The sequence below is a fragment of the Oncorhynchus gorbuscha genome, linkage group LG20 (genome assembly GCF_021184085.1).
Source record: "Oncorhynchus gorbuscha isolate QuinsamMale2020 ecotype Even-year linkage group LG20, OgorEven_v1.0, whole genome shotgun sequence".
Lineage (NCBI taxonomy): Eukaryota > Metazoa > Chordata > Actinopteri > Salmoniformes > Salmonidae > Oncorhynchus > Oncorhynchus gorbuscha.
In genome coordinates, this window is record NC_060192.1 from 24,865,560 (window position 1) to 24,890,821 (window position 25,262).

Here is a 25,262-nt window from a genome sequence, read left to right on the forward strand (position 1 = left end):
TTGTTGATTTTATATAGGCCAAGAAACGCAAGCAATGAAGACTAGACTGGTGGAATTCTGTCCAAATTTGAGATTTTTGTTTCCGACTGCCGTGTCTTTGAAACGCAGAGTAGGTGAACAGATGATCTCTGCATGTGTGGTTCCTACCGTGAAGCGTGGGGGTGCTTTGCTGTTGACACTGTCAGTGATTTATTTAGAATCCAAGGCACACTTAACCAGCATGGCTACCGCAGCAATATTCCATGCCATTTGGTTTGCGCTATCATTTGTTTTTCAACAGGACAATGACCTCAACACACCTCCAGGCTGTGTAAGGGCTATTTGACCAAGAAGGAGAGTGGATTGCTGCATCTGATGACTTGGCCTCCACAATCCCCCAACCTCAACCCAATTGAGATGGTTTGGGATGATTATTATTATTTATTATTTACCTTTTATGTAACTAGGCAAGTCAGTTAAGAACAAATTCTTATTTACAATGACAGAACGACAGATTTTTATTTTGTCAGCTCTGGGATTCGATCGAGCAACTTTTCGGTTACTGGCCCAACGCTCTAACCACTAGGCTATCTGCCGCCCCGAGTTGGACCCGCAGAGTGAAGGACAAGCAGCCAAAAAGTGCTCAGCATATGTGGGAACTCCTTCAAGACAGTTGGAAAAGCATTCCAGGTGAAGCTGGTTGAGAGAATGCCAAGAGTGTGCAAAGCTGTCATCAAGGCAAAGGGTGGTTGCTTTGAAGAATCTAAAATATATTTTGATTTGTTTAACACTATTTTTTGGTTACTACATGATTCCATATGTGTTATTTCATAGTCTTGATGTCTTCACTATTCTACAATATAGAAAATAGTAAAGTAAAGAAAAACCCTTGAATAAGTAGGTGTGTCCATACTTTTGACTGGTACTGTATGTCTATATTTCTTTTGGCTACTGCTCGACTAATCTCGGTCGACCAACAGCTTATCGATCAGTCTACTAAATGGGGTCAGCCCTACAAGGCTGTGGGTAATATCAAATCAAATCAAATTGTATTTATATAGCCCTTCGTACATCAGCTGATATCTCAAAGTGCTGTACAGAAACCCAGCCTAAAACCCCAAACAGCAAGCAATGCAGGTGTAGAAGCACGGTGGCTAGGAAAAACTCCCTAGAAAGGCCAAAACCTAGGAAGAAACCTAGAGAGGAACCAGGCTATGTGGGGTGGCCAGTCCTCTTCTGGCTGTGCCGGGTGGAGATTATAACAGAACATGGCCAAGATGTTCAAATGTTCATAAATGACCAGCATGGTCAAATAATAGTAAGGCAGAACAGTTGAAACTGGAGCAGCAGCATGGCCAGGTGGCCTGGGGACAGCAAGGAGTCATCATGTCAGGTAGTCCTGGGGCATGGTCCTAGGAGATAACAGAGATACCTTGGTCAGTTGATCACTTCTCTTTCCATGACAGACTAAGCAGGTGAACTCTATCCCTTATTGATGTAATTTGTTAAATATACCTCAGTCAGTGTAGATGAAAGGGAGGAGACTGGTTAAAGTGCGATATTTTTTTTTTTTTTTTATGTTTTTATTTAGCTGAGACAATTAAAACATGGATTGACAACAAATGTAAGTGCCTTTGAATGGGGTATGGTGGTAGGTGCCAGGCACACCGGTTTGTGTCAAGAACTGCAACACTGCTGGGTTTCCTATGTGTATCAAGAATGGTCCACCACCCAAAGGACGTCCAGCCAACTTGACAGAACTTTGGGAAGCATTGGAGTCAACATGGGCCAGCGTCCCTGTGGAACGCTTTCGACATCTTGTGGAGTCCATGCCCCGACAAATTGAGGCTGTTCTGCGGGGGGCTTCCCATTGTTACTCACCACTGTGTCATCTCGCTGGAACAAAAGCACAGCATGCACACATAACGAATGCTTTGCCCTGTCATTATCTCGTTAGATAGAACTCAAGATGTTGTCCCTGGAAGGAGGTTTCCAGAGGTGTATGTCTCAGGATGTTCGATTGAATGGGAACAACCATTCTCTGGAGATCAATTATCCTGAGAACGAATGCTAATTGGTCTTTGGGGGAGATGGGTCCACCTATGGTTTCCATAAGGGTCTACTGCACTGAACAACAACTAAGTAGATGACAACATGGCTCAGCCCAGTCAAGCTAAGAGTAGAATGCCATAGTGCTCTAGTACAAGGAATTCTGTTCCTGGGGCCCACACTCGGTGGAAATGTAGTCCCCCCCCCCCCTAGCACTACACAGCGGATTCAAATAACTAACTCATCAAACTTTGATTATTTGAATCCACTTAATAGTGCTAGGTCTAAAAACTAAGCTCCCTGCCTGCCCACCTTGGACCTGGGAAACACTGCTCTAGTATCACAGCCCCACCCAGCAGGGTATAGCATGGGACCTTCTCTTGGTGCTGCATATTCAATTAGGCTACCTGCGTCGACATGCAAATAAGCACGCACCAGTCTTTACATGTATTGGCCAAAAACCCTTTGTTGTCAGATACCGTACCAGTGAGTAAACCTGCAAATTTGTATGGCAAAACCCTAATTTACATCCAAGACATGCTTGTTCCTGTTTTGTGTTAAGGCATTTACAAAACTCAAGCAGAGTCTCTGGGCAGAGAGGTGGGTAGGCAGGCAGGCAGCTCTGTGGCTGGAGAAGGATGAGTGTAAAGCGGCCTATTCTTGAGGGGAAGAGCAGTGAGCAGCGTGAGAATACAGGGTTCTGGCCTTGACAGACCAAGATATTCAGAATGTCACATCTGGCTGAGAAAATGTCCACCAAAACAGAACACTACTAGCAGTCTAGCACAATACTCACGGATATGAAGGCATGCTCACACAAGTGCAATGAACAAATATTTGCAAACTGGTAATTTTACAGTTTAGTCATGTTGCAGACGCTCTTATCCAGAGGGACTTACAGTTAGTGCAGTCATCTGACTCTGGGGAAGTAGATAAAGGTCCTCATTTGCCAAAATCCCAAAGATTCCCTTTTAAGATAGCTAGGTGGGACAGCAACATCTCAGTCATAGTAAGTACATGTTTCCTCAAAGTAGTTATCAGCAAAGTCAGCACTAGTAGGGTGGGAAGAGTCAAGTGCGAGTTAGTTTACTGGTTCCACCATTGAGGTGCCAGGACAGAAGAGCTTGGACTGGGCTGAGCGGGAGCTGCCCTCCCGTGGGGGTGGGAGGGCCAAGACACTAGAGGTGCCAGAACGGAATAGTCCGGTTGTAGGATTTGAGCATAGCCTGAAGGTAGGGAGGGGCAGTTCCTCTTGCTGCTCCGTAGGCAAGTACCATGGTCTTGTAGTGGATGTGAGTGATGATTTGACTGGGAGCCAGTGGAGTGTGTGGAAGAGCGATGTGACATGGGGAAAACCTGAAGGTTGAACACCAGGCGGGCTGTGGCATTCTGGATAAGTTGCAGGGGTTTGATGGTAATAAAATATTCATACTAATTTCCTTTCGGCTCCATCATTCAGAGCATCTGCCATTTTAAAATGTCATCTGCTTTAGGTTAGTAGCTTATGAGGTAAATGACAGTTGAGAAGGTTGTAAAAGTGTTCACTTTATCCATTGTTCGGTATGTTTACATGCACACAATAATACGATTATTGTGAATACTCTGATTTAATATAATAGTTTAAAAAGTGTACCTGCTTTGCAAGAAGAAAGATTTCCTTCAATCCTTTTTACATGGACACATCTGAAATCAGACTACCTGATGGGCCTTCGATGAATGTAGAAAATCGGCAATCAAAATAAACATTATCACAGCTCACCATGTTCTTTTTGGAGACGTGTGTATGTGAGAATGCATACTTTCAGTTTTTCCGAACTCACTTCCCTCCCGCAAAAGAGTGAGGCTTGAGCTGCTTGTGCAAGGATGTGTGCAGATCACACTGCTGGAACTGATGTGTAGTTATCTTTGAACAACTTCCCTGACTAATTGACAAATGATTAGATAAGAGTATAGTCTCACGAAATGTTGCATGTCAGCAATCAAGTTTAAGATGTGTAACTTCAAAAATACAGAAATACAGTCAGTATGAGGCATTTTGCATTATTATAATCCTGCTTTTGAAATCATATGACATTTTGGGACTATATCAGCAATGGACCGTGAAGGAATTTTCCTTTTAAGGTGATTACATGTCCTAATAATTTGAGAGATTACGCAGAAATCTAGGTGTTTAAACCCCCTAATGTCGATGTCGGCACCCCCGCTGAAATCTAATTAGTAAAATAAAAACTATCCCCATAAAAATCAGTCAGTTTAAGCTAGAGATGTTTTTTTGTTTGCATTGGATATGTCTCAATCCATCACATTGTCACACTTCTGCAGCTGTGGTGAAAGGCCATGAGACATCCCTTTCACAAAATCATATGTAGTGTCCGAACGGTTTGGCCTACAAACTATTGTGATTGCTCTACGACCCCCACAAGCGTCTTGGGACTGAAGTCGGTACCGCCGATCTGCCAACTTCTGTCTGTAGCGTCCAAACAGTTTGGGCTGCACACTAATATGACCCGATCTGTGCAAAGGGGAAACTCTCACAAACATGTTTTGCTCTAGGACGACCACAGGCCTCACAAGACTCGTTCTGAAGGTCCCCCCGGTACCAGTTGAAAAAGTTAATGGAAGTACACATGGAGACTGTTTAGTGCCAAAAATAAGGAGTTAAATATACTGAACAAAAATATAAATGCAACATGTAAAGTGTTGCTCCCATGTTTCATGAGCTGAAATAAAAATCCCAGAAATGTTCCATATGCACAAAAAGCTTATTTCTCCCAACTTTTGTGCCCAAATTTGTTTACATCCCTGTTAGTGAGAATTTCTCATTTTCCAAGATAATCCATCCACCTGACAAGAAGCTGATTTAAACAGCATGATCATTACACAAATGCACCTTGTGCTGGGGACAATACAATGCCACAGATGTCTCAAGTTGAGGGAGCATGCAATTGGGAGGGTGCTGAGGAGCAATGTGCCCTCTAAGCTGCGTGTGTGCGCGGGCACACAGGACTGCCGCGGAGAATAACTATCAGCCTGCGTAGAGAAGCACGAGATTAAACTTCAATCAACTTTATTTTTTCCCACCTTTTTAGTTAACACTATCAATGTTTCCCTCTACCGAGGGAATTGCCCATATTAGCCACTTTCAATGCAACACACCAAAACCAACTATGCAAGACTTCGTATGCATGGTATCGCGCCGTCCCAACCTTCGCTCTCTCTCCCCCGCTACTCTCTCCTCTTCCATCCTATCATCTCTTCCCTCTGCTCAAACCTTCTCCAACCTATCTCCTGATTCTGCCTCCTCAACCCTCCTCTCCTCCCTTTCTGCATCCTTTGACTCTCTATGTCCCCTATCTTCCAGGCCGGCTCGGTCCTCCCCTCCCGCTCCGTGGCTTGACGACTCAATGCGAGCTCACAGAACAGGGTTCCGGAAGGCCGAGCGGAAATGGAGGAAAACTCGCCTCCCTGCGGACCTGGCATCCTTTCACTCCCTCCTCTCTACATTTTCCTCCTCTGTCTCTGCTGCTAAAGCCACTTTCTACCACTCTAAATTCCAAGCATCTGCCTCTAACCCTAGGAAGCTCTTTGCCACATTCTCCTCCCTCCTGAATCCTCCTCCCCCTCCCCCCTCCTCCCTCTCTGCAGATGACTTCGTCAACCATTTTGAAAAGAAGATCGACGACATCCGATCCTCGTTTGCTAAGTCAAACAACACCGCTGGTTCTGCTCACACTGCCCTACCCTGTGCTCTGACCTCTTTCTCCCCTCTCTCTCCAGATGAAATCTCGCGTCTTGTGACGGCCGGCCGCCCAACAACCTGCCCGCTCGACCCTATCCCCTCCTCTCTTCTCCAGACCATTTCCGGAGACCTTCTCCCTTACCTCACCTCGCTCATCAACTTATCCCTGACCGCTGGCTACGTCCCTTCCGTCTTCAAGAGAGCGAGAGTTGCACCCCTTCTGAAAAAACCTACACTCGATCCCTCCGATGTCAACAACTACAGACCAGTATCCCTTCTTTCTTTTCTCTCCAAAACTCTTGAACGTGCCGTCCTTGGTCAGCTCTCCCGCTATCTCTCTCAGAATGACCTTCTTGATCCAAATCAGTCAGGTTTCAAGACTAGTCATTCAACTGAGACTGCTCTTCTCTGTATCACGGAGGCGCTCCGCACCGCTAAAGCTAACTCTCTCTCCTCTGCTCTCATCCTTCTAGACCTATCGGCTGCCTTCGATACTGTGAACCATCAGATCCTCCTCTCCACCCTCTCCGAGTTGGGCATCTCCGGCGCGGCCCACGCTTGGATTGCGTCCTACCTGACAGGTCGCTCCTACCAGGTGGCGTGGCGAGAATCTGTCTCCTCACCACGCGCTCTCACCACTGGTGTCCCCCAGGGCTCTGTTCTAGGCCCTCTCCTATTCTCGCTATACACCAAGTCACTTGGCTCTGTCATAACCTCACATGGTCTCTCCTATCATTGCTATGCAGACGACACACAATTAATCTTCTCCTTTCCCCCTTCTGATGACCAGGTGGCGAATCGCATCTCTGCATGTCTGGCAGACATATCAGTGTGGATGACGGATCACCACCTCAAGCTGAACTTCGGCAAGACGGAGCTGCTCTTCCTCCCGGGGAAGGACTGCCCGTTCCATGATCTCGCCATCACGGTTGACAACTCCATTGTGTCCTCCTCCCAGAGCGCTAAGAACCTTGGCGTGATCCTGGACAACAAACTGTCGTTCTCAACTAACATCAAGGCGGTGGCCCGTTCCTGTAGGTTCATGCTCTACAACATCCGCAGAGTACGACCCTGCCTCACACAGGAAGCGGCGCAGGTCCTAATCCAGGCACTTGTCATCTCCCGTCTGGATTACTGCAACTCGCTGTTGGCTGGGCTCCCTGCCTGTGCCATTAAACCCCTACAACTCATCCAGAACGCCGCAGCCCGTCTAGTGTTCAACCTTCCCAAGTTCTCTCACGTCACCCCGCTCCTCCGCTCTCTCCACTGGCTTCCAGTTGAAGCTCGCATCCGCTACAAGACCATGGTGCTTGCCTACGGAGCTGTGAGGGGAACGGCACCTCAGTACCTCCAGGCTCTGATCAGGCCCTACACCCAAATAAGGGCACTGCGTTCATCCACCTCTGGCCTGCTCGCCTCCCTACCACTGAGGAAGTACAGTTCCCGCTCAGCTCAGTCAAAACTGTTCGCTGCTCTGGCTCCCCAATGGTGGAACAAACTCCCTCACGACGCCAGGACAGCGGAGTCAATCACCACCTTCCGGAGACACCTGAAACCCCACCTCTTTAAGGAATACCTAGGATAGGATAAAGTAATCCTTCTCACCCCCCCCCCCTTAAAATATTTAGATGCACTATTGTAAAGTGGTTGTTCCACTGGATGTCATAAGGTGAATGCACCAATTTGTAAGTCGCTCTGGATAAGAGCGTCTGCTAAATGACTTAAATGTAAATGTAAATGTAAATGCAAAGCTAACTATGCAAGATATATTTTCTTGCAGAATGCATCAGAGTAGGAGTCTATTGCATTGACAGGGACGACTCAGCCCGTACTCTACAGACCGGTGCGGCATAACTAATCAGCTGCAGTATCCCTATATACAAATATACCATTGCCATGTACGGATCTGACCATTCACTTTGAACTAGACTGTGTTTACAGCATGAGTGGTCATGAGTAGGTGTACTTTTAGAGATCAAAGCGATAGCTGCATTTAGCCACGTGCACATTTGTTCATAGTTTGTGTTAGTGAGTTATTAGCCCAGTTATAACACCTTTCTAGTCAACAATGGGGGAGTGGTTGCTTCCTACAACAGCACAAAATGTGTGCATTTCTAGCATTGTTGTATTTTTAAAGGGGCAGTGTTGTATTTTGAGACGGGCTTAAATTAGTAGCCAATACGTACAGGGTAGCATCATTTGTCTGATTCTCTGTAATAATGGTATGGGAATAATACTTTATTTTGTAAAGTGGTTTCTTGTATCAAACAACACATTTTTGTCACATCCTTATCTGAATGACAAGTGGATAAACAGGTTAATGTCAAGCTCTGCATATTTTTCCAAAAGTCTACATTGAACACCACTCATTGGCTGCTACTGTAGGCGGAATGACAGCACAGCTATTTCCATGTTAAAATATTATGGGATGCATTTATATTTTTATTGTAGGCCACTCCTGATAGGCTTACATTATGATCATATAGCCCCCGTAGCCTTCTTGGCAACTGTTATAACTGTAACCTAAAACAGGTACAGCCTGTGTTTGTAATAAAGCATTTTTTGAACAGAAAAACAAATTCTGATTGGCTGGGCCTATGTCATGTGAAGTCCAGTCATGTGAAATCCCTAGATTTAGAGCCTAATGAGTTTATTTCAATTGACTGATTTCCTTAACTCAGTACAATCTTTGAAATTGTTGCTTGTATTTATTTTTGTTCAGTATAATATTGGTGGTCAGTCGGAATTATATAACCTGTCGGTGTTGGGTGGCACTAAAAACCTATGTACATTCTATGACCTTTTTAGGATGCAGCTTTTACAACAACTCGAGGAAGCACCACGGCCTACCCAGTATCTCGCGTAGCACCACGGCCTACCCAGTATCTCGCGTAGCACCACGGCCTACCCAGTATCTCGCGTAGCACCACGGCCTACCCAGTATCTCGCGTAGCGTATCTCGCGTAGCACCACGGCCTACCCAGTATCTCGCGTAGCACCAGTATCTCGCGTAGCACCACGGCCTACCCAGTATCTCGCACCACGGCCTACCCAGCACCAGCACCGGCCTACCCAGTATCTCGCGTAGCACCACGGCCTACCCAGTATCTCGGCCTACCCAGTATCTCGCGTAGCACCACGGCCTACCAGTATCTCGCCCCAGTATCTCGCGTAGCACCACGGCCTACCCAGTATCTCGCGTAGCACCACGGCCTACCCAGTATCTCGCGTAGCACCACGGCCTACCCAGTATCTCGCGTAGCACCACGGCCTACCCAGTATCTCGCGTAGCACCACGGCCTACCCAGTATCTCGAGTAGCACCACGGCCTACCCAGTATCTCGCGTAGCACCACGGCCTACCCAGTATCTCGCGTAGCACCACGGCCTACCCAGTATCTCGCGTAGCACCACGGCCTACATCTCGCGTAGCCTATCTCGCGTAGCACCACGGCCTACAGTATCTCGCGTAGCACCACGTATCTCGCGTAGCACCACGGCCTACACAGTATCTCGCGTAGCACCACGGCCTACCCAGTATCTCGCGTAGCCTACCCAGTATCCACACCACGGCCTACCCTCGCGTAGTATCTCGCGTAGCACCACGGCCTACCCAGTATCTCGCGTAGCACCACGGCCTACCCAGTATCTCGCGTAGCACCACGGCCTACCCAGTAGCACCACGGCCTACCCAGTATCTCGCGTAGCACCAGCACCACGGCCTACCCAGTATCTCGCGTAGCACCACGGCCTACCCAGTATCTCGCGTAGCACCACGGCCTACCACGGCCTACCCAGTATCTCGCGTAGCACCACGGCCTACCCAGTATCTCGCGTAGCACCACGGCCTACCCAGTATCTCGCGTAGCTCCACGGCCTACCCAGTATCTCGCGTAGCTCCACGGCCTACCCAGTATCTCGCGTAGCACCACGGCCGACCCAGTATCTCGCGTAGCACCACGGCCGACCCAGTATCTCGCGTAGCACCACGGCCGACCCAGTATCCGTAAAGGACCCGACTTGGAGTTGAATATATCATTAGCATATTTATTTTTTATCAGTGTTCTTTCATCTTTTTCCACAGATCTTCTTGCTGGCCTGTCCGCCATGTAAAACAGCCATATTTATTTTTTATCAGTGTTCCTCTTTTTCCAGATCTTCTTGCTGGCCTGTCCGCCAGCCATACCTCCATTCTACACACTCACTGCCATGAAATCCCAACACCACCTCAACAAGCCACCACCCTCAAATACGTATCCAACCACCCTCACCCCAAGTACCCACCCATTCTATCCTCCTGACCACACCATGTATTAAGGTGTCATGCTGAGTTAGCTATGTGAGAACGCAGACTAGCCAGTGACTGGAGTTTCCCAGGCATTTACTTAAACTGACTGTCAAAGTTCTTCTTAAAATAGACCATCACCCTGTCAACAACTCAGTGCTCATCTTATGACTGAGTCTCAACACAGTAGAACACTGAACTTAACCAGGAACTGCATGTACAATATGTGAAGCTGAGGGGAATTCTGAGGGTTTACCACAATCTGTTGAATCGGTTCTGTTCCTTGTGAAGTTGCTCTAGCTGTTTGCATGCATTAGGCTACACTGGAGAGACGAGGAGGGAGATCCAATGAGACTGACGGGACACTGGCTTCATGGTTCCACAAATCTGTTAATGCCCATTTTAATTTGTAAACAATAAATATTGATAAATTACTAGCTCAAAAACGTAATATGCTAAAATTACAAGTTAGTGGGGGACGGTAATTTCATTACCAAGGTGGGGTGGACAAAGAACAGGCAACACTGCCCCCCCCCCCCCCTAATCTGACAGTGGGGTGGTAGATGCCTAGTCTCCCCTATGGCTCAGCTCAGGTGCCTACATAGTACATGCACAAACATTAATTACACACACACAAGTTTTACTATCCTTGTGGGGACCAAAACATTTATTCCCCTTCAAAAGCCTATTTTCCCTAACCCTAAAATAGCCTTTTTCCTTATGGGGACTGGCAAAATGTCCCCACTTGTCTGAATTTTCCTTGTTTTACTAACCTTTTTAGGACTTTTGCAATGCCACGAAAGTGAAAAGAACATTGTGGTTTTAGAATGTCACAAGCAACAGTTGACTATGCTGTTGATATATGACCACCGTGCACATTTCACCACACCAGAGCATGACATTTCAAACCAATGCCATGCAAATTTAGTTCCATCAACTGGCGGTCAGGCTGAGGTTCCTTCTCAGGACATTTCATAATCACAGCGGAGGTGTGTAATATTGCCAACATCCCACAAGAGTTTTTGTTAGTACAGTAATTCAAAAACAAGTGGATTATCATTATTGAAGCTCATTTTGGAAAAAGCTGCTATAGTACAACACAGCTTCAGAAACAATGGACACGCGTGGCACAACAGGACTGAAGTCAAGCAGTGTAGTCTGTATACTTGGGAGTCCCTCTTTTTTTCCCCCAATTCTTTTTGTTGCCCTTTTTTCTTCCCAATTTCTTGGTATCCAATTGTCTCATTGCTGTAACTACCGTACGGACTCGGGAGAGGCGAAGGTCAAGAGCCGTGCGTCCTCCGAAACACAACATAACATAACATAACCAAGCCGCACTGCTTCTTGACACAATTCCCACTTAACCAAGAAGCCAGCCGCACCAATGTGTCGGAGGAAACGTACACCTGGCGAATGTAGGCATATAAATGTGCCCATTTGGGGATCTGGTAGTGTTTCTGATTGGCTTAACGCACCACCACTAATGAGCTGTGGAGCTTCTCAAAGTAATGTTTTCTTCACCTCAAACAGCAAGCTGTTTTTACATTCTTTGAGAATGACAATAGTTCCTCAATGTATTTGAAAAATCTTTCCAGCTTTCTCCCTCTCCATAACCACTCAGCATGAAAGTGAAAAATATCATGCTCTGATCCAGTGGAAACATCATAAAATATGCCTTCCTGATTACTTCTTATCCCTTGCGCAAATAGCCTACAGCTGTGTCTGTCCCGAGCTCACTGGTGCAGGAAACTCTTGAGGGCCCAAAATATATTATACAATTTTGCAAATTTGGTCCAGCACACTTCGGGTTGGACCAAAGTTAATAGTTGATACAATGTTCCAATGTGATTCCTAGGATATTTATTTTTATCCGGATATTTTCTACCTGTAGGCAGCAATGTTTTTATTTGTTGGCTTTATAGGCAATTGTTTTACATAGCTTGCGATGGCAATTGAAGTTACTTTTTAAGTTTGTATTATTTTGATTTTAGATGTGGACAGTATTTTGATTAACAGACCAATTATTTTGAGATACAAAGACTTTATTATAAATTAAATGAAACTGTTACACAAAAATGTGCATATGATAACCATAACTGGCATGCAGATCAGTAGAAATAGTCAAATAAATTGGCATTCCACATGAGAAAGGCTACATGAGGAGTCGGCAACCTATTACTGTCAACTTCAGGAGAGTAACGGCAGTCTGAATGCCAGTAGGAGCAGGAGGACGCTCGTCAAGTGAAGTTTTTTTTCTCCTTCTGGTTATCTTGATCTCTGGCTTCCTTTTTGAGTCATTGTCTTGTTTCATCGAACATTGCGCTTAATTAAAGTGTGTGTGTGTGTGTGTGTGTGTGTGTGTGTGTGTGTGTGTGTGTGTGTGTGTGTGTGTGTGTGTGTGTGTGTGTGTGTGTGTGTGTGTGTGTGTGTGTGTGTGTGTGTGTGTGTGTGTGTGTGTGTGTGTGTGTGTGTGTGTGTGTGTGTGTGTGTGTGTGTGTGTGTGTATATATATATATATATATATATATATATATATATACTGAGCAAAAAAATAAAAATAAAGGGAACACTTAAACAACACAATGTAACTCCAAGTCAATCACACTTCTGTGAAATCAAACTGTCCACTTCGGAAGCAACACTGATTGACAATAAATTTCACATGCTGTTGTGCAGATGGAATAGACAACAGGTGGAAATTATAGGCAATTAGTAAGACACCCCTAATAAAGGAGTGGTTCTGCAGGTGGCGACCACAGACCACTTCTCCGTTCCTATGCTTCCTGGCTGATGTTTTGGTCACTTTTGAATGCTGGCAGTGCTTTCACTCTAGTGGTAGTATGAGACGGAGTCTACAACCCACACAAGTGGCTCAGGTAGTGCAGCTCACCCAGGATGGAACATCAATGCGAGCTGTGGGAAGGTTTGCTGTGTCTGTCAGCGTAGTTTTCAGAGCATGGAGGCGCTACCAGGAGGCAGGCTAGTACATCAGGAGACGTGGAGAAGGCCGTAGTATGGCAACAACCCAGCAGCAGGACCGCTACCTCCGCCTTTGTGCAAGGAGGATCAGGAGGAGCACTGCCAGAGCCCTGCAAAATGACCTGCAGCAGGCCACAAATGTGCATGTCTGCTCAAACGGTCAGAAAACAGACTCCATGAGGGTGGTATGAGGCCCAGACGTCCACAGGTGGGGGTTGTGCTTACAGCCCAACACCGTGCAGGACATTTGGCATTTGCCAGAGAACACCAAGATTGGCAAATTCGCCACTGGCGCCCTGTGCTCTCCACAGATGAAAGCAGGTTCACACTGAGCACGTGACAGACATGACAGTCTGGAAACGCCGTGGAGAACGTTCTGCTGCCTGCAACATCCTCCGGCATGACCGGTTTGGCGGTGGGTCAGTCATGGTGTGGGGTGGCATTTCTTTGGGAGGCCGCACATCCCTCCATGTGCTCGCCAGAGGTAGCCTGACTGCCATTAGGTACCGAGATGAGATCCTCAGACCCCTTGTGAGACCATAGGCTGGTGCGGTTGGCCCTGGGTTCCTCCTAATGCAAGACAATGCTAGACCTCATGTGGCTGGAGTGTGTCAGCAGTTCCTGCAAGAGGAAGGCATTGATGCTATGGACTGGCCCGCCCGTTCCCCAGACCTGAATCCAATTGAGCACATCTGGGACATCATGTCTCACTCCATCCACTCCATTGCACCACAGATTGTCCAGGAGTTGGCGGGTTGCTTTAGTCCAGGTCTGGGAAGAGATCCCTCAGGAGACCATCCGCCACCTCACCAGGAGCATGCCCAGGCGTTGTAGGGAGGTCATACTGGCACGTGGAGGCCACACACACTACTGAGTCTCATTTTGACTTGTTTTAAGGACATTACATCAAAGTTGGATCAGCCTGTAGTGTGTTTTTCCACTTTCATTTTGAGTGTGACTCCAAATCCAGACCTCCATGGGTTGATAAATTTGATTTGATTTTGTTGTCAGCACATTCAACTATGTAAAGAAAAAAGTATTTAATAAGAATATTTCATTCATTCAGATCCAGGATGTGTTATTTTAGTGTTCCCTTCATTTTTTTTAGCAGTATATATATATATATATATGGGTGAACTGCCTATTCATAACATTTGAATAGATTTTCTGACCAACGCATGCTACTTTTGAGTCGGGTTTGCGGTCCGCGAATCGATGCACTTGTATCTTAAACATTTGATTCGTGGACCGGTGCGTATTGGTGAATCGTTCCATCCCTAAAGGATCCCCATAGAGAAAAGAGCAGAGACATTAGTTGCAGATAACAAACATCACTCAGTCATTGAGACTCCAACTAGGGTCTGTATCACAGCACCAATCACTCCCAAATTGCAGACATACCTGTCAGCCTCTAATTATGTGGGTAGGGTCTTATAGCAGAGGGAGGAACCCTAAGGTGTGGGTCAGTACAGAACACCTGGGCCCTGTTCTCTGTCCTCTACTTAATCAGGAGGGTTGGAGCTGAACCACAGTCATGCTGGCCTCCAAACCCTCCCTGTTCCAATCAGGACCTTGCCTTGTTCTTCTGCCATGCAGTCATAGGAGAATTGAAATGTAGCTGAACTAGTCTGCATAGAAACTGAAAAGGATATGAAGACTAATCTAGGTTCCCTGAGGGAAGGAAATGAGATGTAATGCAAAAGCTACAGGATTATGTCACATGGGCCATGCTGAAGATGATCAACGACCAGATGTTAGGTATACTACAAAATTAGGATATATATACTAGTATATGAGATACACAAACGATGAATCTATCTAAATTATCATCTGCGGATGCCCAAGTTCATTGGATCAAACCACCGGTCCAAGTGTAGCACGTTTCCATACTAGCCTAGCACTTTGACAGGTGCTGGTTGGTACCATATGGTATATGATGCGTTTGGCTTGCAGAATCTTAAGCAAACGCTTATTTAGTTTTGTTGATTATGGCGTTAAGTGTGTGACGTGTACTCTCTGTCTGCAGGCTTCAGGTCCATATGCTGAACGGTGCCCTACTGGCCCTTGTCTTCCCTGTGGTCAACACTAGGCTGGTAAGAAACCATCACCTATCTGTTAAATTCACTGTATTAGCGAGCACTGCAGTCACTCACGATTAGACTTCCACTCTTTCATAGTTTCAAAGATCATATTTCATTATGCATATCAAATACAAATGTTGGCCTAGTATGTGAAACACAGAAAAACACATCTTGCATTGCTTATGGTTAAAAAGTATTTTTCAAATAAATACAACTTTATCAGGAAGCTGAAATGCCATGTTTGTTTGAGAAAAGACAGTATCAGGACATAGAAAAACCTCAAGGTTGCATCTCCTAGCCTTGTGGGAAAGCAACATAACTGTCCTTTGTGCAGAAGATGAACGCAGCGATGACGTCCAACTGTTCTCAGGGACTTGATGAGATGTTTTTCTGTGAGCAAATGTAACCGTCTCTCGTTGACAATGGCAGATGTGTAATGCATCTCGGAAAATAGCAACTTCTCTCAATCCAATGTAACCATGGTGACGTGGTCACAGAATAGGATCGGGGAGAAGATACTCTTTTTCTGAGCCTTCCGCACTCAGTAATTGAATGTGAAACGGCAAAAGCAGAGCCCTACAGTAGCTGTGCTTGGCTGCTGCTGACAGAATAACTGTGAAGCTGCCCTGTCACAACCCCCAACTTGGTCTTTTTCTCTCTGTCCTCGGGCTGTTCTTTTTGCTGCATTTCCCTTTTCCTCAAGAGTAGCTCTGCTCCCTGCTCTTGAATCATGTCTCTCTTGCTACTAATCACATCTCAGCCATGGAAACCAAGCCCAAATTCAATTAGGCCTATTCGGCCCTTTCCACATTTCATTACCACCTTCCCAAACATTCATCCATCAATGACTCAAAAGCACTTCAGTTTCTCCTGTTCAAAAAAGAACAATACTCAATTCAATGCTGAGTCTGGCCCAGCCCCTGAAATGACTCTGACAACATTGTATGTGAGGATTCTTTTGGCTTCCTCTAGACTTCTACCTTATTGGTTTTGTTCCAATCACCCTACATACCTCTGGGAAGTAGAGGTGTTGTGATCACAACCTGTAGGTCTGATGATCTGATGTGAAAGTGCACTTTTACTGTATTCTATGGGTCAACAACTCCGCTTTTGAATACCACAGGTCAGATGGTTATAAGAGTTCAGTCTCTTGGTTCCATCCCATGTGGGGCATGTTCTCTAGGCTATAGACTTTCTCTGTTTTAGTGTCAAGTCATTGTGTCTCATACACATGCAACAGACATCCATTCATGTGTTAATGGCACCTGCTCGTGGGCAGTGTGGAATATCATGTTTCAGGATGTACCTGGGGCTGTTCAGGAGAGAATGTACCTCAACTACTACAGTACAGCACACTGTGTACACGTGGTACTTGCACTGACCCTGTATATACACTGAACAAAAATATAAACGCAACATCCAACAATATCTAAGATTTTACTGAGTTAAACTTCATATAAGGAAATCGGTCAATTGAAATCAATTCATTAGGCCCTAGTGTGTGGATTTCACATGACTGGGATACAGATATGCATCTGTTGGTCACAGATACCTAAAAAGTAGGGGCGTGGGTAAAAAAAAAAAGTCAGTATCACCATTTGTCTCATGCAGCATGACACATCTCTTTCGCATAGTGTTGATCAGGCTGTTGATTGTGGCCAGTGGAATATTGCCCAACTCCTCTTCAATGGCTGTGCAAAGATGCTGGATATTGGCGGGAACTGGAACACGCTGTCGTACGCATCAATCCAGAGTAGAGGTCGACCGATTTAATTAGGGCCAATTTCAAGTTTTCATAACAATTGGAAATCGTTATTTTTGGGGCGTCGATTTGCCGATTTAAAAAATAATAATAATAATAATAATTAACATTTTTTGTCATTGTTTTTATACCTTTATTTAACTAGGCAAGTCAGTTAAGAACACATTCTTATTTTCAATGACAGCCTAGGAACAGTGGGCTAACTGCCTGTTCAGGTCGGGGGTTTGAACTTGCAACCTTCCGGTTACTAGTCGAATGCTCTAACCACTAGGCTACCCTGCCGCCCAACTGCCTTGTTCAGGGGCAGAACGACAGATTTTCACTTTGTCAGCTCGGGGGATCCAATCTTGCAACCTTACAGTTAACAAGTCCAACGCAATAACGACCTGCCTCTCTCTCGTTGCACTCCACAAGGAGACTGCCTGTTACGTGAATGCAGTAAGCCAAGGTAAGTTGCTAGCTAGCATTAAACTTATCTTATAAAAAACAATCAATCATAATCACTTGTTAACTACACATGGTTGATGATATTACTAGATATCTAGCGTGTCCTGCGTTGCATATAATCTGACTAAGCATACAAGTATCTGACTGAGCGTTGATAGGCAGAAGCAGACGCGTAAACATTCATTCAAACAGCACTTTTGTGCGTTTTGCCAGCAGCTCTTCGTTGTGCGTCAAGCATTGCACTGTTTATGACTTCAAGCCTATCAACTCCCGAGATGAGGCTGGTGTAACCGAAGTGAAATGGCTAGCTAGTTAGCGCGCGCTAATAGTGTTTTAAACCTCACTCGCTCTGAGCCTTCTAGTAGTTGTTCCCCTTGCTCTGCATGGGTAACGCTGCTTCGATGGTGGCTGTTGTCGTTGTGTTGCTGGTTCGAGCCCAGGGAGGAGCGAGGAGAGGGACGGAAGCTATACTGTTACACTGGCAATACTAAAGTGCCTATAAGAACATCCAATGGTCAAAGGTTAATGAAATACAAATGGTATAGAGGGAAATAGTCCTATAATTCCTATAATAACTACAACCAAAAACTTCTTACCTGGGAATATTGAAGACTCATGTTAAAAGGAACAACCAGCTTTCATATGTTCTCATGTTAGGCCATCATTGAAATTAAGAATTTGTTCTTAACTGACTTGCCTAGTTAAATAAAGGTTAAAAAATACAAATAAATGTTCTGAGCAAGGAACTTAAACATTAGCTTTCTTACATAGCACATATTGCACTTTTACTTTCTTCTCCAACACTTTGTTTTTGTATTATTTAAACCAAATTGAACATGTTTCATTATTTACTTGAGGCTAAATTATACCTCTTCAGGAAAAAAAAAAGAAAGCTGTCTGCTTGACTAAATCTAAAAAACAATAAGCTGAAAAGGCCTAATTGTAAGTGACTGACATGACAAGAGAGAAAGTGCTGATGCACAACCAGATTGTGTGTAAGTAACCCTGTGGATTTCCAGTGCTTTACCAACCGACCTCTCCCCTTCCGTTCCAGCTCACCATCTCACTCGCAGATCCTTTTACTGTTGAGGCTGGCTGGCAATTTACAGATTGGTTACACTCATGCCTAGGGAAGGGTTCTCTTTGTTTTCTACGCGAGTTAGTCTAACTGAATCCGAAACCCCAGTCATGTTTTGATCCAATTGTGCTCTCACACTCACAGTTTCAAACATTTCCATAGCCAAACAATGTGAAATGCAGGAGCAGGACATTGTTTAACTTTCAATATAGTAAGGCAAACACTAATTGTTGACATGTACATATCTGTACTGCTATAATGAAGCTGATGATGATCATGTAGATGCTGAACACTGGTCCATTTTGTTTCTTCAGCTTCCATTTGAGAAGGAGGTCTACTACATCCAGCATTCCTTGCTCTACCTGGTGCCTGTATACCTCTTCAGGAAAGGAGGTACGTGCCGGCTTCTTTTGCACTTATGGAATTCTGTGCTCTGTCTCCATGCCATGGGTGCTTCACTATCATTAAGAATTTGAACCATCTTGAGTTACTTCTCACTACTACCTTAACTCAACCAATCAAAACCCTCCTCCCAGTTCTGAAATTGTTGCAGTGAGAGAGGCAGAGCCCTGGAGTAAACTAGACTGCCATCTAGTGTTGTGATGCCATTCTTGCAAACACTTTTGACATGATTTTATTTTTTGTGAGAATGTGATAATTATCCATGTTTAACATTAAAATCAAACAGAATATGGCAATAAAAACCAAATGAACTGAACAATTCAGAGGAATAGAGACTACGGTGGCCTATTTTAGAATGAGCTCCAATACATCTGGAAATGGATCCCCCAGTCAACAACAGACGAGGCTACAATTTGAACAAAGAGAATGGAATGAACTATCCATCGTGATCTACCATTTCTCCAATAGGATGAAAAAGTGCTTCAAAATGAAACCGAAAAATCGACACGGTCACACACCACCCTGGCTCCTAACAGATTCGAACTCATTTGGAACAACAGTCTGATGTATTACACACACCATATCTGTGAACATAAAGGAATAATTCATATCCCTGTAATAGCAGCATCACTGGCGAGCTAAAAAAAACTCAACAAAAACCAAGTGCATATCTATACTGTAGAGTTAACAGTATGACTTAAAGATGCTACACACAGGATGTTTCTGCGTTGTAATTTCAGAAAATGTCCGTAATACCGTGCCATTCGAAAGTATCCAGACCCGTTAACGTCTTCAACATTTTTGTTACATTGCAGCCTTATTCTAAAATGTATTAAATTGCTGATTTTCTTCGTCAATCTACACACAATACCCCATAAGGACAAAGCAGAAACAGGTTTTTTTTAGACATTTTTGCAATCACATTTAAATAAGTATTCAGACCATTTACTTAGTACTTTGTTGAAGCTCCTTTGGCAGCAATTACAGCATCGAGTCTTCTTGGGTATGACGCTACAAGCTTGTGGAGAAATCCTGCACGGAGCCTTCACTGTGCGCTGCCTCTTTAAGAGCGCTTCAGCAGTAAAGGAAGGAGGAAATAAAGTTGCGGTTCAATTGCTCTGCCATTTATTATTATTATTGTATGAGGTATTATTGGTAGGGTCACCCCTGTGCTGTGATGTGGGTTTATATGGTGGGTCTTCTCTCCTCTGGTAAACAGGCTACACTCTAGGCAGTCTCTTCTGCTGATGTGTGTGGGTCTGGTAGTGGTACTCTCTATTCTACTCTTTTCCTTTCGGCATGGTTAATACCTGCTTGGCGCCCGAACAAAACCTTTATCTTTCTTCTCTAATAATACCGCTTCAAGCTTTGCACACCTGTATTTGGGGAGTTTCGCCCATTCTTCTCTGCAGATCCTCAAGCTCTGTCAGGTGGGATGGGGAGTATTGTTGCACAGCTATTTTCAGGTCTCTCCAGAGACGTTCAATTGGGTTCAAGTTTGGCCGCTGGCTGGGCCACTCAAGGACATTCAGAGCCACTCCTGTGTTGTATTGGCTGTGGTTTTAGGGTCGTTGTCCTGTTGGAAGGTGAACCTTTCGCCCACGTCTGAGGTTCTGAGCGCTCTGGAGCAGGTTTTCATCAAGGATCTCTCTGTACTTTGCTCCGTTCATCTTTGCCTCGATCATGACTTGTCTCCCAGTCCCTGCTGCTGAAAAAACACCTCCACACCATGCTTCACCGTAGGGATGTTGCCAGGTTTCCTCCAGAAACACGTGGACACTCCAAGTTGTAGAAACATCAAGGATGATCAATGGAAACAGGATGCACCTGAGCTCAATTTCGAGTCTCATAGCAAAGGGGCTGAATACATACAGTATGTAAATAAGGTATTTCTGTTTTTTATTTGTAATACATTTGCAATTATTTCTAAAAACCTGTTTTTTTTTTTTTTGGCATTATGGAGTATTGTGTGTAGATTGCTGAGGATTTTTATTTAATCCATTTTAGAATAAGGCTGTAACATAACGAAATGTGGAAAAAGTCAAGGGGTCTGAATACTTTCCGAAGACACTGTATATCTGCAGTAATAGTGGAATGATAGTGTTTCACAGTATTATTTACCCGGCAGTGTTGTGATTGGCTGGCCAGTGTTGTGATATTCGCTTATTGATATCTCCCGCCGGGCCCGGCACCTGTTGTCAAAGTAGGAAAGCTGTTTTGACTTTTTGGCTGTCATCTAGTGGACATCGGGCCATGTGGCCAATGTAGAAATCGCTCTCATTTCCTGGCTGCAAAACATTATGCACTGTTTGCTCACTTTTAGTTTGTGAGAAAACATGCACTGAATAGTGTAGGGAATCATTGTAATATATAACTAAAAAGGGGAGTGTAGGGTGGGAAGGGCCTCATTAAAGCAAAGGCTGCATTTGATTATTATTGTGAAACGACCAACAACAAGGAAGTAGACGCCGCCATCCATACCTACTCAGTACAGTTTTCTTATGTTGTATGTTTAAGCAACCGCATTGGACAAACAATTGCATTGTCAGTACACATTTTTACATGATATTCAATAAAACTCAATACAAATATTATTAAAAATACAAACGTTCTTAGTACATGCACACACTTATCTACTCAACACTGTTTTTTTAACATAGTGTAAAGTAGGACTGTGCTGACTACTCGGACAAAGTGTCAAAAAGGATATGGAGAATTTTTCAAATACGATTATGACGCAAGTATTTTCTAATTATCCGTAATCTGGAAAAATTAATTTTCAGCTGACAGCACGTATTTTTCTTTCACTCAAGTTGTGTGAAGCGCTGGGTGCTCTAAACTACTATTAGGTCGTTTTTGTCTGTAAATAACATGGACGGGGGATTGGTTAAACCTGCTGCAACGATTAGATTACAACAAGGCGCTCTCATGTCACTCACTTGTCTCAGGGAACAAGTCTCCCTTTCTCCGTGTATAAATCAGAATCCGTAGCTAGTCATTGTTAAATCAATTTATTTCCTTTTGACCTTTGTGGTGGAATTATTGTAATCAGAAGGAGAGACTTTTAGATTTCTTCAAAACAATCAGACTTTATTATTTCATTAGTGCAGTAATGGAGCCGGTCGGTGATCACCTCTGAAAACTCAACCAGCGGATTTGAGCGACAGCGTTTTGTAGCAAAGTCCATCCCCCTGGATGTTCGTGACAAACAAAGGCTGTATGGATGGGTCACAAGGTTGCTAATAATTCACAGTAAACAGTATCTGCTGTAAATACTGTCCTCATTGTATGGAGACCAAGGTCTGGCCCCCTAACTCCATACTGGAGCCATCTCTCCCTGGTACCCCAGGGGGAGATGCGGTATCACCCAAAGACATAAATCTCCTGTCAGTGTTTAATCTCCCAGAGGCCCACCCTCCGTAGAACACACACAGATGAGCGTTCTAACAACCCCTTATTCTGTTGCATAAAACAACCATTTGATGCAATAACAGTATTGTAGCATAATTTAGCAATTTTGCTCTCACACTTTGCTGAGGCTATAAGTTGTTTTTTGTCTGTCTACTTTGCCTTGTTTAGTAGGCCTACTTTCTGTCCGCATAATTAGTATAAGTCTCTCGTTTTGTCGTGATCCAAGCCCATGCTTGCTCGCTACTTTTTGCCACGCAACAAATCATTAGAAAATAATATCACAAATGTAGATTGTTTATTTTGATTGTAAAAGTGTTGGGAGAGAAGTTTTGCTTCTCACGAAAGTGAAACAATATATGGGGCAAAAAATGTGCCTGCCTTCATCTGAATCTGTCTGGAATAAATGCAGTCCGTAGTAACTGGCCATGCATTAGGCAATTTATTAGCCTATTCCATTCATAATTGAATAGGACCAAGTAAGTAAATCATGGGCATTTTTTTCATTTTTCATTTTTTATTTATTTACAATGAGTGAAGAAACTTAATGATGTACTCTGGGTGATATAGCGCAGTAATGCACATTTTAAGATATAGCCATTACCGGCATTTTAAAGTGCACTTCCGGGTTTTCCGGTCACAAGTAATTCCCATTACGAATAGGAGTATGACAGATCGGCACACCCATTGTGAAAAGGCATGCAATAGTGGGTCTCGGGAGCAAAAAAATCCACTGCCAGCTGCAATCTTTAATTTTCAAGGGAACTTGAGAATACCCATATTGATTAGTCTGCCATAAAATGGAAGAAATCCATAACTGTATTTTCAGTTCTGTTTTGAATTATGTTCATACATTTACTATTCTTGCCTCCCCCTCCCCCAGGTGTGTACAAGCCGGAGCCCCTGGGGGACATGTGGTGGGCTATCCTCTCCACTGGCATCCTGTTCCTTTATCACTTCCTGTTCCTGCAGGGCTTGGGCCTGGTAAGATTGATGAAGGGAGCCCTCTACTGGACACTCGGTGCAACTCCTCTTCACTCGCTCTTAAAAGAGAGGCCAGTAACGAGACACATGACACAGATATAGGAGTCAGACACTAATGTACAGGTCACACTAGCATGACTAATGAGCTGCATGACACAGCGGACTGCTCTTCTCCCACTCTGCCTGACTGATGGCACGAAGGAAACAAACACCAAGCAAGGCCACCGTTACAGTAGGTCTGCTGAATCAGGATATCTCAAAGTGCTGTACAGAAACCCAGCCTAAAACCCCAAACAGCAAACAATGCAGGTAGGTCTGCTGAAGGGAGAACGGCTCATAGCAATCGCCAGTACGGCGCAAATGGAATGGTATTATACACCTGGAAAGCATGTGTTTTATGGTATTTCATACCATTCTACTAATTCCGCTCCAGTCATTACCACTAGCCAGTCCTCCCCAACCTCCTGTGGCCTCGGTGTGTCTCCTTCTACATAGTCTCTCACTTTTCTCTCTTTCTCTCCCTCTTCCCAGATGACCGAGGTCAATCTGAACAACATGCTGTGTCCAGCAGTGTCAGATCCATTTTATGGGCCTTGGTACCGGGTTTGGGCTGCGGGTCACCAGACCCTGTTGACCCTGGTCCATGGGAAGGCCCTGACCCTCCTCTCCCACCACACCAGCCCCACCTGCAGGTACTTGCTGCACAATGCCAGACTGCGCAGCAAGAAGATTGACTGAACATCCACACACAGAGACAAACACGAACGTAGCCTTTTCCAATCCAAACGCCTGTTATGTTGGGATTTTCTATCCACATTTTTAATGCATCTGTACCACCTTTACCATATTTATTTACTGTAAAGAAATAATCATTTCAGAGTCAATGAAATATCATTCCTTTAGTGTTTGTGCTGGATTGCATTATATGCATGCACAATCATGGGCGCCTGATTTTGTCTGAAAGTGGGGGTGCAAATGCTTGGAAGGGGGGGCTTGACTTTTTTTGGCACCGTTTGAAGCGCTGTCACCATAAACATTAAAACAATTTACTTGTCTCAGCAGTGTACATATTTGATTAAAAAAGGGTAGAAATGGCTTATTTGGTCAAAATGACTTGCCAAGCACACAGACCAGGCACCAGGACAGGTGTTTAAGTGATTAAGGGGTGCAGTTGAACTCGGTGAGGGGGGCACAATTTTTAAGGGTTCTTGCATTGGAATTATATTGAATTCTTATCATGCTATAATGTAATAAACTAAGTTCAAATGCTGAGACTCAGGCCAGTGAGTGCTTTCTGAAGTGACAGATTAACGTGAAATCTGTAGCCCAGCGCCACTGTGCTGTATCAGCACAATGGACAGCGCCCTACACAAGGCCATTTTGGTAATGAATATAGGCTACAATATAGGCTTTTTATAATAGGTGAATTGCCTAATGTGAATGCAGGCGTACACACAGCCATCTTACCAAAATAATGCAAACTAAATGCTGAAAGTAGTAGACTAGTTAATCATGCAAACAAAAATACTGAATAGCAGTTTGGCTTAGAAAAATGACACAGCGAATGTGAACAAATGAATGTGAACAGAACAAAAGAGTTAGGTCTACTATAGGCCTATAAACAAAAGAGTTAGGTCTACTATAGGCCTATAAACAAAAGAGTTAGGTCTACTATAGGCCTATAAACAAAAGAGTTAGGTCTACTATAGGCCTATAAACAAAAGAGTTAGGTCTACTATAGGCCTATAAACAAAAGAGTTAAACAAAAGGTCTACTATAGGCCTATAAACAAAAGAGTTAGGTCTACTATAGGCCTATAAACAAAAGAGTTAGGTCTACTATAGGCCTATAAACAAAAGAGTTAGGTCTACTATAGGCCTATAAACAAAAGAGTTAGGTCTACTATAGGCCTATAAACAAAAGAGTTAGGTCTACTATAGGCCTATAAACAAAAAAAGAGTTAGGTCTACTATAGGCCTATAAACAAAAGAGTTAGGTCTACTATAGGCCTATAAACAAAAGAGTTATAAACAAAAGAGGTCTACTATAAACAAAAGGCCTATAAACAAA

At 44.2% G+C, this 25,262-nt stretch overlaps 1 protein-coding gene across 1 annotated transcript in view; it reads left to right on the top strand.

The window, feature by feature from the left end:
• The window catches only part of LOC124007210 (transmembrane protein 164-like), a 41,358-nt gene extending 16,413 nt beyond the window's left edge, over positions 1–24,945 (top strand). Inside the window, exons 2-6 of the mRNA XM_046317608.1 lie at positions 9,851–9,903; positions 15,057–15,123; positions 18,713–18,791; positions 23,092–23,192; positions 23,724–24,945. Of these exons, the coding sequence (XP_046173564.1) occupies positions 9,851–9,903; positions 15,057–15,123; positions 18,713–18,791; positions 23,092–23,192; positions 23,724–23,930 (507 nt within the window). The 3' untranslated portion in view covers positions 23,931–24,945. The remainder of the gene's footprint in view (positions 1–9,850; positions 9,904–15,056; positions 15,124–18,712; positions 18,792–23,091; positions 23,193–23,723) is intronic.
• Positions 24,946–25,262: the final 317 nt, after the last annotated feature.